Consider the following 16,831-nt stretch of genomic DNA (forward strand, 5'->3'; position numbering starts at 1 on the left):
CAATGCTTCTATATTTTCTTTTTAAAGTTTAAAACTTTTTAATTTTAAAGAACTTACTGTCCAAAACTTTATGAAATACTGAAGAACCGTAGCAGCAACAAACAGACAATACAGGAGGGAATAAAATAAAAAGAGGAGAAAAAACTTGTAGTTGGAAAATCCCACGCAGTTATTCACCCTAGAAAAGGAAAAAGAAATAGCTATTTTTTTTCCTTCTACAACACAGTTGGACAATTTTTGGCAGCCATGTTATAGATGGTCTCAAAAACAGTTGCTAATGGGATCGCCTGTATCCTCACAATTTGGCTATAAGGATCACAGTCAGTTACTCTTTCCTACAAAGCAAACTAAAGGAATTGCTGTTTGTCACCCTTCCAGAATATTTTCTAGCTCTTTAGCTTGTTTTTGCCTTTTTGGGAGGGTGTGTGTGTGTGAGGAAAATAAGAAGGCATTAGATGGATTTCTGAACAAAGAACTAAGAACACCTATAGACCTATATGGAATTCAAGACTATTGCTGAAGATGGTAGCAAAGACTGATATTAATGTTTATTATTTTTTTTAAATCATAAAATAAAAATAAAATTCTAATTGTCTGATTGTTGTTTTCCAGAGAAGCCTCTTATGCTTTTAGTATGACTCTACTAAAAGCATAAAAGTTTGCATTGCAACACATTTTATTTATTTATTTTAATTTATATAGCCGCCCACCTAATCATAATGACTCAGGGGTGGCAAACAATAACAAAACACAACAGTAACAAGGTAACAAAAAATACATAATTGACAGCTGACATAAAACCATAAACCACCATCAGTATAGCCGTGTTAATAATTCCTACTCTTAACTCATTTTGTGCCTTCCCAATAATAAAAGAGCTTACTTATTTGTTTTGGTACAAAACCAAAAACAAGGAGGAATTTAAAAAAAAACATACCAAGGACAATGATGATCCATTTTCAGTACACATCTAAAATAAAAGAAGACATCTGAATCAATGCAAAGGTGAAACATGAATAGTATTATGCTTTTTTAAATAAATATATCTAATTCAAACTTTCAAAGTCTTTTCCAGCACTGTAATATATTGGAAACCATTGATCACTTCACCTCTGTATCCAGACTATTTAAAGCAGTTAGGAAGAAGCAAAATATTACAAGGTAGATTCATGGAGTTTACAATCAAGAAAATCAGAACACAGTTGTAATTTGAGAAAAAAAGATAGGGGTATGCTCAAGCCTTAGAACCCTTTTTCACTCAATTCATTTTACAATAGGGAGAAGAAATGGATAGAGGAGTGCATAATGTGTGCATATTCACTTGCATATTGGAAGAACAATAAAGAGGCACTTGGCACAAAAATGGCAAGAGGAAAGAGCAGCTCCCTCTCCACTTAATTTTGCTATTCTTCCACATAGTTACAACTTTTCTACAACTACCTTTCATTTTCAAGTCACTGGAAGGATTTTTTTTCCATGCACCTGGTGTTTACTACCTTTAGCATTAATTCAAATTAAAACACTAATTGTCTGTGAAAAATGCTATTACTACAAAACAACACACTCAGCTTCTAGAGACGGAATCCTTCTTAGCATATTCTAAAGCAGATCAATGGAGCACAACAGCAATAAATGATATACTGGATGCATGCATTTTCAGCTGGGGATCTGTAACACTGACACGGGAATTCAAAAGGTTGTGAGATGGAGTACTATGGGGCTGTACACTGCCAAGAAAGCAGGGTAGTGGAGTCAATGCAATAGAATCCTATCTTACTTCTGTCACAAACTGAAAGCCATACAATATATAGGAGGTAACTGGCTTAACTTTAAGTTAAAAAAAATAAAAATAAAGTACAGCACAACCATCGTTACATAATTTGCTTTGAGATGTGGCACTAAATGGTTATTGAAGTTTTCCTTTTTGTATTTTTTTAACCTCCATATTCCCAATATGTGAATTCTGAGTGTGTGTTAGTACATGGCGTTCTCTGAACTCATAGGATGCAGCAACATAGATTGGCTTGCGCAGAATAGCATGAGTATGCTTGGATAAACATGAGTTTTGGTTATGCTTGTAGCATATTACCAAAAATCTACCAAAATTGATGGACCTTTTCCCCATTTTACAATCAGCAAGGAATGCTATATACATGGCAATAAGAATGGTAAACAGTCTACACTTTCGTATATTGTTGAAAACATTATGTGAAAACTGAAGTCAGGATGTATGGTGAAGAATGATATATTTGGGCTATCTTGTGACAACTATAGCAAATGAAATGTTACACCTTGAAATGTAAAAGGAGAAGATGATGTGGAACACGGTTTAACTAATGAAATTAAATTGTATGAAATGAAAATTGGTTTTTATGTGTCTGTGAAAAAGAAATGGATACAGGGCTGTACCATTTAGATAATAGGGCTGAATGAACATGGTCTAATCTTATGTAGCGGAATTGAGGAATGAATGCAGGGATTTGAAGCAGTAATTATGAATGAAAGTGCTAAGGTATATGTCATAAAGTATGAATTGGTGCTATTTAGGTTGCTGTAGATTTATGGGGGTGGTGGTTAAAGACACTGAGCTTTTCAGCTGGAGAGTTGACAGCTTGGATTTGGGACCCAAGTTCTGCCCAACGGGGTGAGGTCTTGTTACTTGCCCCATATCCTGACTACCTAGCAGTTCGAAAGAATGCAAATGCAAGTAGATTGATAGGCACCACTTTGGTGGGAAGGTAACAGTATTCTGTGCATGTTTGGCATATAGCCATGCTGGCCACATGACTCCAGAAATTGTCTTTGGACAATGCTGGGTCCCTTGGCTAAGAAACAAAAATGAGTACCCCCCCCCCCCACGACTGACAGGGAAACCTTTACCTTTAGTTGTTTATGAAAGTAGGAATCCATGACTGATGATATCCATAATAACATTCCAGTGAATGTAAAAACCAAACAAGAACTGTTTGTTAAGTGTGTTTAAGAAGGTGCTTGGAAGAATTTTGATCAAATAGATAAGAGAGTTGACAAGGACCAACGTCTGAGGCATTGCAGCTTAATGGCAGCGAAGGAATATGCAGATCAGCTTTTTGCTTTTCAGCAGCTCACTAAGAAATGTTTGAATATAAGAAAGTAAGTTTATTCTGTTTATTGATTTTAAAAAAAGCATATGATAAAGCAAATATGTTGGAATTAAGGAATGTTTTCAGATTTATTTTTTTTTAATTTGATTTATATGCCGCCCTTCTCCGGAGACTCAGGGCGGCTTACAATGCGTTAAGCAATTGGTTCCTGAATGAAGAAAAATTGACATAGAGGTATGAGATGAAATAGAATGCTTAACAAGAGATTCAACACTGATCAGGGAGTAAGACAAGGATGCACAATGTCCCATTGGTTGTTTAATGTATTTCTGGATAAATATGAGGAATCTGTGTGGTGATTATTTTATTTATTTAGTGTATGACATCTACACAGGTCATGCAATCATTGATATACAAATTTAGTTTAAATAAAGCGTCAGCAAATATATATATAATTATGGGGACAATAGCAATAGCACTTCACAGTGCTATTATTTACCACTTCACAGTGCTTTTACAGCCCTCTCTAAGTGGTTTACAAAGTCAACATATTGCCCCCAACAACCTGAGGTCCTCATTTTACCGGCTTCGGAAAGATGGAAGTCTGAGTCAAACTTGAGCGGGTGGGACTTGAACTGCTGAACTGCTGGCAATCAGCAGTCAGCAGAAGTAGCTTGCAGTGCTGTACTCTAACCACTGCGCCACCACAGCTCTTATAGGAGAAAGAATATTAAATTAAAATAAAACCATAATAAAATTACAATAATATGGAGCCATAAAACTGCAATGGGATAGATGTTATAATTTGATATCTAAGGAACTATCTAACTGCTTCTGGTGAGTCTGAGATGAAATCATCCCTGAAAGCACTATCAGGAAAATTCATGAGTATCTGAGCAATCAATGTTTCTATGCCATAGCAACACTGACATACACCAGACTGTGATTTTTATTGCAGTCACAGCATAATATAACCAATGTAAACATAATTTGACTGCAGTTCTGAGTAACCATGGCTCCCAATGCTTGCTTGCTTGCTTGGGAATGATAAGCAAGGCATCTTGGCATGGAAAGCATGATAAACAAACATTCAGATTCTTGAGTGAGTTAATCTGTTCTGCTCACAAAAAGACCCAAATGAATGTCAGTGAGCAGTGCACATCAATATGCTGGTTGGTTTATAAGATAAAACATTTCAAGTACAATTTCCAAAATTTTAGGGAAAAAAAAAGATTTATCATGATACATAACTCTGTAGAGCAGGGATGTCAAACTCGATTTCACTGAAGGCTGCATCAGGGTTGTATTTGACTTCAGGGGGCCGGGGTGGGCATGGCCAGGGTGGCTGTGGCCATTTTGACATCACTCATGCCGGGGGCACCTGTGGTGACCTGAGCACTCTGCCAGCAAAAATGAGCTCCTGAGCTCCGTTTTCGGCTGCGACGGCCTCCTACAACCCTCTGCCAGTGAAAACAGTGTTCCATTTTTGCTGGCAGAGGCACCATGGGCCAGTCCTTCATTGTTTCCAGGGCAGCCCGCGGGCCAGATCTAAACACTCCACGGGCCGGCTCCGGCTCCGGCTCCGGGGCCTTGAGTTTGACACCCCTGCTGTAGAGACTTACTTACTTATTTATTTATGGAATTTATATTGCTGCTTATTCGCCCATAGCGACTCAAGGCGGCTTACAGAATATAAAACCTGATATAAGAACAATAAAACTAATAAAAGAAGTCATATAATAAATTAATATAATAAAATCACCCCGTACCCCCCCTGTGATAGCACCTCACACGAGCCATTTAATGGGCTCTATCCCGCTCTGGGTTTCCCAGACCTGCTGGCAGAACAAGGTCTTCAGTGTCTTCTGGAAGAATGCTAGAGTGGGGGCCATTCTAATCTCTTGGGGAGATGATGTTCCAGAGAGAGGGAGCCACCACGGAGAAGGCCCTTCTTCTGGGTCCTACCAGGTGTATCTCCCTAGGGGATGGGACCCACAACATTCCCTGCCTCCCGGCTGTAATGGGTCGGGTAGATGTGACCGGCAAGAGATGGTCCCTCAGATAACATGGTCCCAAGCCAACCTTTATATGCTAGTTTAATATGTCATAATTATTGGTTTAAATTAATGTTTGTAATGAGTGAGCATCACCCTGGGAAAGCTACTTTCACAATCATGGTATTGCCAGTGAACCCAACAGGTATTCAGATTCCTTTATTTATTTAATCCCCAGAGGGCATTTACTCTGGCACCATGTCCCCGAAGGTCAATACAGAAGATTCCTTACTTAGAGACACAGTGCTTTTGTGGCCCTGGACACACAAGAACAACAGCGCATGTACTTCTCCAGTGCCTTTATGATAGAGACATTTATAGTAGCCTCATCTCACTATTACTGCATAAATACCCAGAATGTACAGGACAATTTTATATTCCTATTGCATCAACCCTGCCACAAAATACAGTGTTGCCATATTGTGCACAGCAGTGCTTAAAATTCATTGGATGATGACCTGTGCCATAAATTAGACTTAATGAGCATCTAGTTCATCATATAAGAGTGCTCTGTAATTTGAAATAATCTTCCATACACTAACCTTTATTCTCCCCTACATCCATCTAATGTTTCTATTCCATTTTTTTGATTATTTTAGACTTGTTTATGTATAATTTCTGATTTAATATATTTTTATATTTTCTAGCTTCTTATAATTATGTATTTTCTCTGCTTTTTAATTAACTGTACCCCACTCTCTTTATGCCAATCCATGATCCTAACAGAGATCTGAATGATTGATGTGTGAACTCAGACCATGTAACTCACCAATATGTCGGTTTTTGATCACATAAGACTTATTAAAATGCTTTATTTCTCTCTATTTCTCTCTTTCTCTCTCTCTCTCTCTCTCTCTCTCTCTCTCTCTCTCTCTCTCTCTCTCTCTCCCTCCCTCCCTCCCTCTCTCTCTCTCTCACACACACATACACACACACTCACACATAATCATGGAATACAAAATATATAGATTAATTTGACTGTTTTCTTTTCTTTCTCCCTTGCTTTCTATAATGAATATTTCGTTACTTGAACATTCTTTAAAAGACACAATTTACAATAAACCACAACTATTACATCCTTTTTCATGAATACATGGAATACATGAATGCAAACTCATGAAAAATATAGCTAAATTCAAGCCCATTTTCATCCAGGGAAGGTCACTGTGTGAATATGGGCCTGTCAATCTGTTTTATATAAATGTAACAAATGAAATAAATGAGTTTTGATACTTTTTCCCCACTTGCAAAACAAGATTATTATGAAGAAACGCCTTATACAGGGAGTCCTCAGGTTTCAATGGAAATTGGGACCAGGATTGCTGTTGCCATGTGATGTGGTTGTAAAGTGCTACATCATGTGTGACTGCATCACTTAAAGACAGAAACCAAGGAACTCCCAGTTGTCCTCATAACCCCAAGACATGCGGGGCGTAAAGCAGGAAGCAGCAGGGATGAGCCTTGAGAGGTCTGGTGCAGGCCACACCTAAATTGGGAGAGGGAGTGCTGCAGACGCCAGGGAAGGAGGGTGTGGGATGCAAGTAAGCGCAGGGAGATTGGGGCAGAGGGAAGCAATACGGCAAGCAAGAAGTGGGGGTGGGGGGCTTATCAGAGCAACTGTGCAACCTTCCCTGCTGCCAATCCCCACTGATTTTGTTTGGGGTAAGCTGGCAGGGAAGGCCTCAAATGGCCACACCGTAACTATGAGATGCTGCTACAATTGTCATAAGTGCAAGCTGGTTGTCAAATATTCAGAATGCAATTTCCATGATTGTGTGTAGGGTGCTACAATGCCCGGAACTTTGAGAGAAACAGTTGTAAGTACCACTCATTCAGCATTGTTGCAACTTTGAAGACATGCTGAAGAAGTGGTCAGTAAGCGAGGACTATCTGTATGTGGAAAAGGAACTCTTGAGACTTCAGGTATGAAGGTATGTTGGAAAACAGACTCATCAATCCAACCTAGAATCGGTATATACTTACAGGTCACATGCAGAACAATGATGACATCGATCAGGTTTGATTAGCTGGCATCTATCGCAGTATCTAATAGCTAAATTGAAGATTTCAAAGTCAAGATATGAAATACGAAGCTTTAGAATTAGGACTTTTAAAACTTTCCTACTTCTCAAAACAGAATCTAGAAGAATTCAAAATGTAAACAGGGAAGTCATATTTCAAAGATAAATTGGTAGGGAGTAATGTGAAAACTCTCCAATAAATTATTTATTCATATAGATTTTATTGGCCACCCAACTCCAGTACAGAGCTGCAAAAGTAATAGGAATGTAATCTATCTGTATATCTACTTATAGAAATGTAAAACCTGAACATAATCTAAGCCAGCGGTCCCCAACTTTTTTGGCTCCATGGACTGGCAGTGGCAATGGAAGGGGATGGTCTTGTGAATGCAACTTAATCCTGCCCATGTGCAAATAAAGCTTCACACACTTGTCTCCTGCTTGAACAGCCCAGTACTCGACTGCAGCCCAGGGTGGGCGACCCCTGATCTAAATAATATCTGGAACAGTTAATTTTGATTTTTCCCTTTTATTGCCATATACCTTCCAGAGTCACAAAGAAATGACTCTGAGAGGGGAACCTGATAGATTTTATAAACAAACAAATACCCAGAACTTTGAGTTAACCACATGGAGTCTCTATGTGCAAACTGAGTGGCCATATACCGGTAAATTAAATAAACAACCAAACAAACAAATACTACTAGATGAGATCGCTAGGGCTCGCTGCCTTAGAAGAGTGAGCAAAATTCTCAGGGACGACTCTCACTCTGGTCATCACTTCTTTACCCTCCTACCATCAGGAAGGAGATATAGAAGTATAGCCAGCCGCACAAACAGGCTGAAGAACAATTTTTATCCGTGGGCTGTCAGACTCCTGAATGAGAAATAACACCATAACTATGTAGTTTGATGGACTGCAGGGCCGGCACAATGTGTAACATGTTCACACTGGTGCAATAGGACTGGGTGTTTTGTTAATATGATTTATTGGGTTAGGGATTTTTTGTCTTCACTGTGAGTTGTATTGTGTTTGGGGGGGGGTACTGAGGGACACACCAATCTTTTTGTACATATGTTGTGCACTGACAATAAAGATTTGAACTGACCATGCCAGACTTTCAAAATGAGAGGGAAGTATCATTTCCCTCACATCTTAAACAAGGAGATTCAACCATCATTTTTCACAAAATACCAAAAATATCTTTGCAAATAATGGATCTCCGGTACCTTTTGAACCTGGATGAATGCTATAAATGCAGTTAGTACAGGGGTTATGCAACTCAGCCTGGCTAAGGAACATTTTAGTAATGTTCATGTGATACAGATATCAGGAAGAATGTTTGTTTTATTTTGGAAAATCTGTTGATGTAGAAATAAAGATAACACATCTGGTGCAAGTCAAGGGAAGGCAACGCTAATGGCTTACCTCTTGATGTTGTTGTCGTATAGACAGGCAGATCTTTAGCAGCTCTTCTTAGAATTTCATGCTGCGATTCTGGTCTTTCTTCTTTTTCATATTGCTCCTTATCAGTTTTTGATAAGCAAAACTGCAGAAAAGGAGAAAAGCATGTTTGTTGTCTGCTAATTATATTTAGCATCTGCTAACTTATATTTAGATGATATGTATAGAATTTTTATACATTATTAATTCAAAGAAATATTAAACCAAAATCAAAGAGCTGACCAGTTTGTATCACCAAACAGATAATGTATATTATCCTAACCCAAAATCTATTTCCCCTTTCATCTCTTTAGTACTGTACAAACGTATCTCTTACCACTCTACATTATTAGTAGGTATATGACATCTGGTAATTATGAATGCATGTTAATTATATTATCTATATTTCTGGTGGATTCAGCAATTGTGACTGTCACATAAAATGTGCAGTGGCCTAGACAGATGGAAACTGCACTGTTCAAATTTATATAATGAACATTTGCGCTGGTTGGCTGGAAACAGGATTCAACTCATTAAACCATCACTTGCCCACAGGGATCAGAATTGGATGATGAAGGCAATTCAGGAATGATGCATTAATGAACCCACTAAATAAAAGCATGAGACTGAAGCCCTGGAAAATTTCAACACTTTGCCAATCCACACTGACAAGCTGAGCACTGCCCTTATATTTTAACACAAGATGCCATAATGTGGAAAGCATTTCAATTCAACAGGATGATATCATAGTCTATGCATTGCATAAAAAAGTGACTGTACAGAATTGTAGCTCCAATCTAAGTAGTTTCAGCTTCAAAACAACTTTTGTATGTACCTTTTAAAACCTTGTCATCTGCATGAATGTCTCTTTAGTATTACCTATTTGTAAACAGGCTGAAACTGGGTTTAGGATCTTCTTAAGTGCTATGGCAGATTCTAAGCTTTTAAAAATATGTAGTCACAAATTAAAAAAAGGTGAAGCCTAATGAGATGCTGAATGCAATTCAAGGGCTGGTTTTGATTAATAAAACCTTATCTGCTTGATTCCTTGATATCTATGGCATTGTTGTCTCTGTGAATCTGCCTGCCCAGTGTAATCAATCCCAGAAATGATGGTTTGGATCTCTCCCCATTAGGGTGACAGAAGGGCAGTCTGTTTATTCACAAATATTTGTCTGTTTTTAAAATTTAAAATACTACCTAATACTCTACCATTGCTCTTCTATTTTCAAAAATGTACTGTGAAAACACACTTCAGGCTAACTTTTGAGAATAAAAGAAAATAAATATATCCAGGCCTACAATTAAAAAAGACCCAGATAATATTTGACTCTAAATCAGGGCTGTCAAACTCACATCGTCACAGCGTCGTCACGTGACGTATTAGAACTTTTTCCCCCTTTGCTAAATCGGGCGTGGGCATGGTTAACGCGTGATACATCCAGCCCGTGGGCTGGGAATCTGATAGCCCTGCTCTAAATAGAAGAGCTATTTAGCAAAACCACTAAAACTATAACTGCTGAATTATAATTGTCTCAGGCTGCATTTTGATTTACCATAGGGCAGGGATGGCTAACCTTTTTGCTGTTGCGTGCCAAAAGCGGGGGAGAGTGCGGGGGTTTGAGTGTGCGCGTGCCCACACCTATAATTCAATGTGCCCTGCCCCCGTGCATGCACACACGACCCCCCCCCACGCTCCCACCGCTTTTGGCCCATGATGGCACGGTGGGCCTGGGTAGGCCTGTTTTTTGCCCTCCCCAGGCTCCAGAGGCTTTCTAGGAGCCTAGGGAGGGCCAAAATGGCCTTCCCCACCCTCCCTGGAGGCCAGAAACGACCCGAGCTAGGGCAACGCTCGCGTGCCGACAGATATGGCTCCGCGTGCCACCATCACGGCCATAGGGCATTGATAAAATAATTATTTTTAGGAAGGGTCATGTTTAATTTAAATTAGCAAAAGGAGTTCCTTAGTGAATCTCTCTTTCTCTCTCTGGATGTAACATGGATTAGAGCATTGATAATGACTTCATAACGACACTGTACATTTCTATAGAATTTGGACATTATTTGGGTGTCTTAAAATTAACAGCACTCCTAAGTGAGAATGAAGTTTGTTTTGAGCATAATTGTTAAGGTAAGAATGATTATAAAAATGTACAGATTGTGAATTGGTTTATACCTATATTAAGACTATGAAAGAAGAGCACAAGGGCCACCTATCTAAACTAGCTCATTCAAAATAGGAAATTGTTCAAATTAAAGAAATCCAAATTAAGCTGTGGCAATGCAGTAATTTCAGAAAATAATTGTCTGATTTTCATTCACAACACTGCAATATAATTTATTAAATGGGAATAGAAAAACTAAACAAAAAGAAAACTTAACAAATCTTATTTTAAAGTAATCATTAGTATCACAAACAATTCAATAGTAAAAACTGCAAAACTTTGCCAATGATAACATTTACCTCATTGGAAGGGGAGGCAGGAGATGTAAAAATAGTCTTCCAATAGGACCACGCAAACATAACAAATGACAGATGAAAAATCACAAGGTAGACAACTGCAATAAAAATAAAATACAAATAAAATTTCAGTGAAAACTGTTAAAAAGAGCAAAAACAATAACATGAAAAAGGGTTAGGGGATTAAAGCAACATTTCCTTTGACCTACTAGCAAAATAAATTTGAAGACATAATTGTAGTATATGAGATTGCACAGAACCCTGAGTAATAGTCAACAATAAATCAATAATAATAGGGTCATACAAAAAATAGATCAGTTCCAATTGAGTCAATTGTAGGCAGTTGGCAAACAGAAATTATAGATATGGACGTTGTTCCATCCTAGAAACCATTACCACAAAAGGATGCTCCAAGCATATGGATTACTGCAATTGAATTGCTCTTAAATAATATCTGGAAGCAGTAACTGGTTCAGAATGCAGGGGAAAATCAGGTTTTGGGCATCTATTAGTTTATCCAAGTAATTGCACTGCTGTAGTTGTTTTCTAGATCCAATTCAAGATACTAGTTATCATCTTTAGAAGCTCCACATGGCACAGACCCAGGTTAGTTGTGGGACTGCCTCTCACTAATAGTATCTACACTCCTACTTGTGTTTCCCTGAAAATAACACTGGGTCTTATTTTCTTTTGGGCACCAAAATAAGCATTAGGGCTTATTTTTGGGGGTGTCTTATTTTTTCCATGTACGGGAGTCCCACTTCTTCTGCTTGGTCATGGTGAGACAGGAGACCCCGTGATGCGCCAGTGCTGCTGCCACAAGGTGGGGGTGTAGCTGCCCCACATGCCATGCACTGGCTTACCTCAGGGCCTCCGCAGCCAGGCCATCCACACCCGGATATCTGCCTCGCCTTGCAGCCCTGGCACCAGCACACTGCTTGGCATCCTGCTCCGTTGTGATAGCAAGCAAGCAGAAAAAGTGGGCCGGCGATCACGTGGGTTCCTGCTGCACATGCTTGCTGGTGCTGCCACCACAAGGCAGCTGATGGGGCATGATTGGCCTGGCTGCAGGGGCCCTGAGGTAAGCTGGTATGGGTGCGTGGGGCAGCTACACCCGCCGCCTCACCTCGTGACTGCGGCACTCTGAGTAACCAGACAGAATAGGCGGCTGGCTGGCTGCACAGGCTCTTAAGGTTTATTTTGGGGGTAGGGCTTATATTAGGCACATGCATAAAACATGCTAGGGCTTATTTTCAGGGTAGGTTTTATTTTTGGAGAAACAGGGTATTAGGTAGGTGAGCATACTCCAGATCTCCTTTGTTAAATGCTGGTACCTGATGGCTGCCCCAGTCCTTTGGAGTAGCCTCCCTCCTGAGATACAAGGGATCCTTCTGTTTGAGTTTTCCACTTGGCTTTCCCCCCTAACACTGGACTAGAGTATGGGTTGAACTGGGAGGCTGTTTAGTCTGGTGCCTGGAGGGGAAGACTATTTCTGATTTTAGCTGTGTTTTTATGGATCGTTGTGAGCTGCCTAGAGTCATTATACAAGATAGGCAGCCAGATAAGTCCTGATGGGGTTTCTTCTTTTGTAGCCAATTTATTTTAATCAGCCAATATTAATTCAATTATTTGGAGATCCTGATCTTTCTATGCTTTAAGAATGACTTGTAGGAATAGCATACATACAAACACATATGCACACACAAAGAAACCTGAGATACATAGATACATATATGAGGAGTAGAAATTGCCAGAATTGTTTTCAGCTAATAATGGCAACCATAGTAACTAGTAATTGCACTGGAATTTTGTCTTTGCTTTTTATTTTTCTGGGTTTTAAAAATCAGGGCCATCTTCTTTTTAGATAACCACAGAATTGATAACAGAAGCCAGTTTTGCCTGAGGTTTCTAAACTGAGTTCAGAATCAAAGGTATGTTTTCCTGCATAAGGAATATACGATAGCAATAATATATATGCAATTTGAGATAAGCACTACAAATATTATAAACTGTATTTTATTATTACAAAATATGGAACTGGAAATCATCATGTGTCGAAATCCTTGCACTTATAAAATCCTTTTTTTAAATTTATTTTTTACTTTTAATTAGTTTTTGCATTTGGTTTTAAGAGTTAATGTGTTTTTACTGTTTTCATATTTTGCTTATTGGTTGTGTTGTTATGTGGTTGTTTTTAATATGTGAGCCGCTCAGAGTTGCAAATATGAGTTGTGTGTCTATACAAATTGAATACATTTGAATTAATAAAATCCAGCCTCAGCGTCAGAAAAGGTCATCCTCTATTGCACCTGGATAAGCTCAGTCTGCCAACATAATTTGGTACTCCTAATTTATATCTTTCTTAGTTCTGAAATTATGAATATTTATAATAAGCAAATGTATAGTCCGTGAGAAACTATTCTATCTTGATGCATTCATTCCTATTTAACATCTGCATGGAGTCATGTGTTGTAAATATAATACTCAGCTTTATATCTCAACTATGGCCTAAACAGAAGATGCCGTTGAGAACTTGTCAGTATGTCTGGGAGGCTGTTACAGCCTAGATAGAGACAAATAGGCTTAAGTTCAATCCCTGAAAGACAGAACAGTTTTGAGTGAGGAAGCTTTCCAGTTATAGAAAAATTCTATCTAAGTGACCAATTTTTATATATATCAAGGGCAATTGCAAAATTCCAACTGTAGCTTTATGCATGCATGTTAATTGCTGCATATGTTCTAATGCTTATTAGGTTGGTTTAACTCCATAAAATCATCGAATCAAAGGGCTGGAAGGATCTAGGTCTTCTAGTCCAACCCCTTGCTCAAGGCAGGAGTTCTTATACCATCCCAGACAAATGCTTTTTTTTTTTGTTTGAAAACCTTCAGTGATGGCGCATCTATAACTCTGGGAGGCGAACTGTTCCATTGATTAATCGTTCTGTCAGGAAATTCTTCCTTATTTTCAGGTTGAATCTCCCTTTGACAAGCTTCACCTGTTGCTTCTTGTCCTGCCCTCAGGTGCTATTGGAGAATAAATCAATGCTCCCTTCGCTGTAACAGCCCTTCAAGTATTGGAAGACTGTAATCATGTCTCTCCAAGCCTTTTGTTCATTAGGCTAAACATACCTAGTTCCCTTTGCCGTTCATTTTAGGATTTAGTCTCAAGGTCCTTATCGTTTTTTGGCTCTTTCTAGGGCCTCAACATCTTTTTTATATTGTGTTGATCAGAACTGGATGCAGTATTCCAGATGTGACCTCACTAGAGCAACATACAGCGGTACTATCATTTCCCGTGATCTTGGTGCTATCCTTCTGTTGGTGCAGCCTAGAACTGCATTGGCTTTTTTGGCAGGTGTAGCACACTGCTTACTCATACTTAAGAGTGATCCATAAGAATACCTAGATCTCTCTTTCGGTTACTACTATTGAGCCAGGTACCGCCTATTCTATACCTATGTATTTGTTTTTTCCTGTCTAGGTGCAGGGCTTTAACTTTTCTCACCACTAAGCTGCGTCTTGTTGGATAGAGCCCATGCTAAAGTCTCTCAAGATCCTTCTGAATCTTTATCTTTCAAAATGTTGGCAATAAAGTAAATAAAGCAATAAAATAAATAAACCAACCAGTAATATACGTGTTTTAGTAACAAGAGTTTATTCAAGATACTCTTTGCCTTAGAGATCATATGCATTACAGAAACCTTGACTCTGAACTAATCATGCCCAGTAATTGAAAAGCAAATGGCTTAGCTAGAACAGGTCACATATGATTTTATAAACAAAGGGTTCATAAGCTCGCTTGCTCATAATACTTGCAGATGCAATAGAAAAATACGAACAAATTCATTATTCTGAAAAAATACACATGCTATCAGTGTTTCTGTTCCTTGTCCCAAATGTTTCTATAAGCTAAGAGTAATTTACATAAAATAAGTAGTAAACATTACAGAGTTCAAAAAAAATGCTATTATATGAGCAAAAAGTTCTTATTTATTCCATGGAAGAAACTGCATTTAAGAATTTAAGAATGTCAGAACGTAAGTGTATAAATAGCTGTGCTGTGCTGATCTAGCTGTGCTGGATCAGCCAAGGTGCTTAGGCCAGTGTTTTTTCAGTGCCAACCAGATGCTTCTCACAGGTAGGAGAGGGAGACTGCTTTTGTTCACCTCCAGCTAGTATTGGAAGGCATGCTACTTCCAATCCAGAAGCAACCATGAGTCAAGGTGGTTTGATAGATGCGTCCTCTGTCAATTTATCTAAGCTAAATCTGAGAAGCTAAAGCAAAATCTTTATGTCAATAGCTTCCAGTTCATTTACCATGTGCAGATTGCTAGTTTTTGTACTTTAGGGTTCGTAATCCAACTATTTTTTCTGAATAGGTTTATAAAGTTACATTAAAAAGATAATGGAATGCCAGTTACTACAATTGGCTTTATCTCTTAAATCCCGAAGTTGCTGTTTCAGTGACTGAAGATTTTCTGTTTGTAAACAACTGCAAATAGCCTTCAGGAATTGTGAAAGAAAAGAAAGGACCTTTTGTAACTAATTGATGAACTGAGGGGAACTGTCGCAGAATACTGAATATTTTATGTTTCTGTCACAATCTCATAACAAATGAGTAATTGTTGACCTACTTTCCAAGCTGACAAAGAACAAAAGTTTTAAGAAGAAATACCATTAGGCCTCAGTGCAATCCAGAGGCATTAGGAGGATCTGTCTGCTCCAATGACATTATACACCACTGAATTTCTTTTGGTGGGGCAGCCTTGAATACATACAATTTTATGAAACTATAAATATTACTTGAATAGAAACAATTGGCTGAAACAATTGGTTTTGAGAATACATACGATATTTTTAACAATGTTCTATTTAAAAAAACAACAACTGTTACCCGCCCAGAGCCATGAATCTGAGATGGGCAGCCATATATTGTTTTGAAAAATGAACTGAGAGAATGAATGAATGAATGAAAGAATATATAAATGGAATCTGTCACATTTAATCGTTACATTAAAACATTTGTGAGAAAGAATAAAGTATTTGAATTGAAATGCAGTAAAATAAAACCGAGCTTAACTTCATTTGAACAATTATTGTTAAACTTAATCATTTCAAATACCTGAGTTCACTTGAAATTTAATTTAATAGGGTGTGTGGCAGGTTGGAGGTGGCTAATGGTAAATATAAATTAGCCAGGACCTGGTTAGCTCCTAAAACCCATGCATTGTATAGTCATCTAACATCCAAAGGACCAGGAGTTCAATTCCCAGTACAAGATTTGAACTGCACAGAGTAACATCTGCATCTGAGATGTCCCAAGACAGGATCAAATTGGTTGTGCTTGATGGTCACTGTAACTGAAACCACCATGCAGGATAAACTGTGTAAAGATAATGAAATTCCCTCCTGGGGATGAGCTGAAAGTCATGTGATGCCCAGTCCATGGAAGCATGACATAACAGCTGTATCTTTCTGCTCTGGGGGCAGGTGGTCTGATTATACCATTCTAATTCAAGACAGCTTCTAAGTAATTCTCCCAAAACCTCCTATTTTGGAATAGATCAAGATGCTTTTTTTAATGGGCTTTACCAATATGTTAATCCCTTGGGATGCGTTTAAACCATTTACTTAGAGATCCTGTATTGCTATTGCCTTAGCAAAAAAGAGATTTCAAGATTTTAATCTTATACAGTTCGAAAAGATGATTAAAGACTTACTTTTGCCTTATGCTAAAAATACACCTCCCCCCAATGAATTCTATCAAA

General features: G+C 38.4%; 1 protein-coding gene across 2 annotated transcripts in view; it reads right to left on the reverse strand.

The window, feature by feature from the left end:
- The window catches only part of ZDHHC20 (zDHHC palmitoyltransferase 20), a 56,446-nt gene that overhangs the window by 21,366 nt on the left and 18,249 nt on the right, over window positions 1-16,831 (reverse strand). For both annotated transcript variants that reach the window (XM_034410184.3, XM_034410175.3), the window contains exons 3-7: window positions 11,067-11,161; window positions 8,588-8,708; window positions 7,121-7,190; window positions 938-970; window positions 58-178 (exon numbers count right to left, since the gene is read on the reverse strand). In XM_034410184.3, coding sequence (XP_034266075.2) covers window positions 58-178; window positions 938-970; window positions 7,121-7,190; window positions 8,588-8,708; window positions 11,067-11,161 — 440 coding nt within the window. The remainder of the gene's footprint in view (window positions 1-57; window positions 179-937; window positions 971-7,120; window positions 7,191-8,587; window positions 8,709-11,066; window positions 11,162-16,831) is intronic.

Source organism: Pantherophis guttatus, chromosome 5, assembly GCF_059756535.1.
Source record: "Pantherophis guttatus breed Tessera chromosome 5, ASM5975653v1, whole genome shotgun sequence".
NCBI lineage: Eukaryota > Metazoa > Chordata > Lepidosauria > Squamata > Colubridae > Pantherophis > Pantherophis guttatus.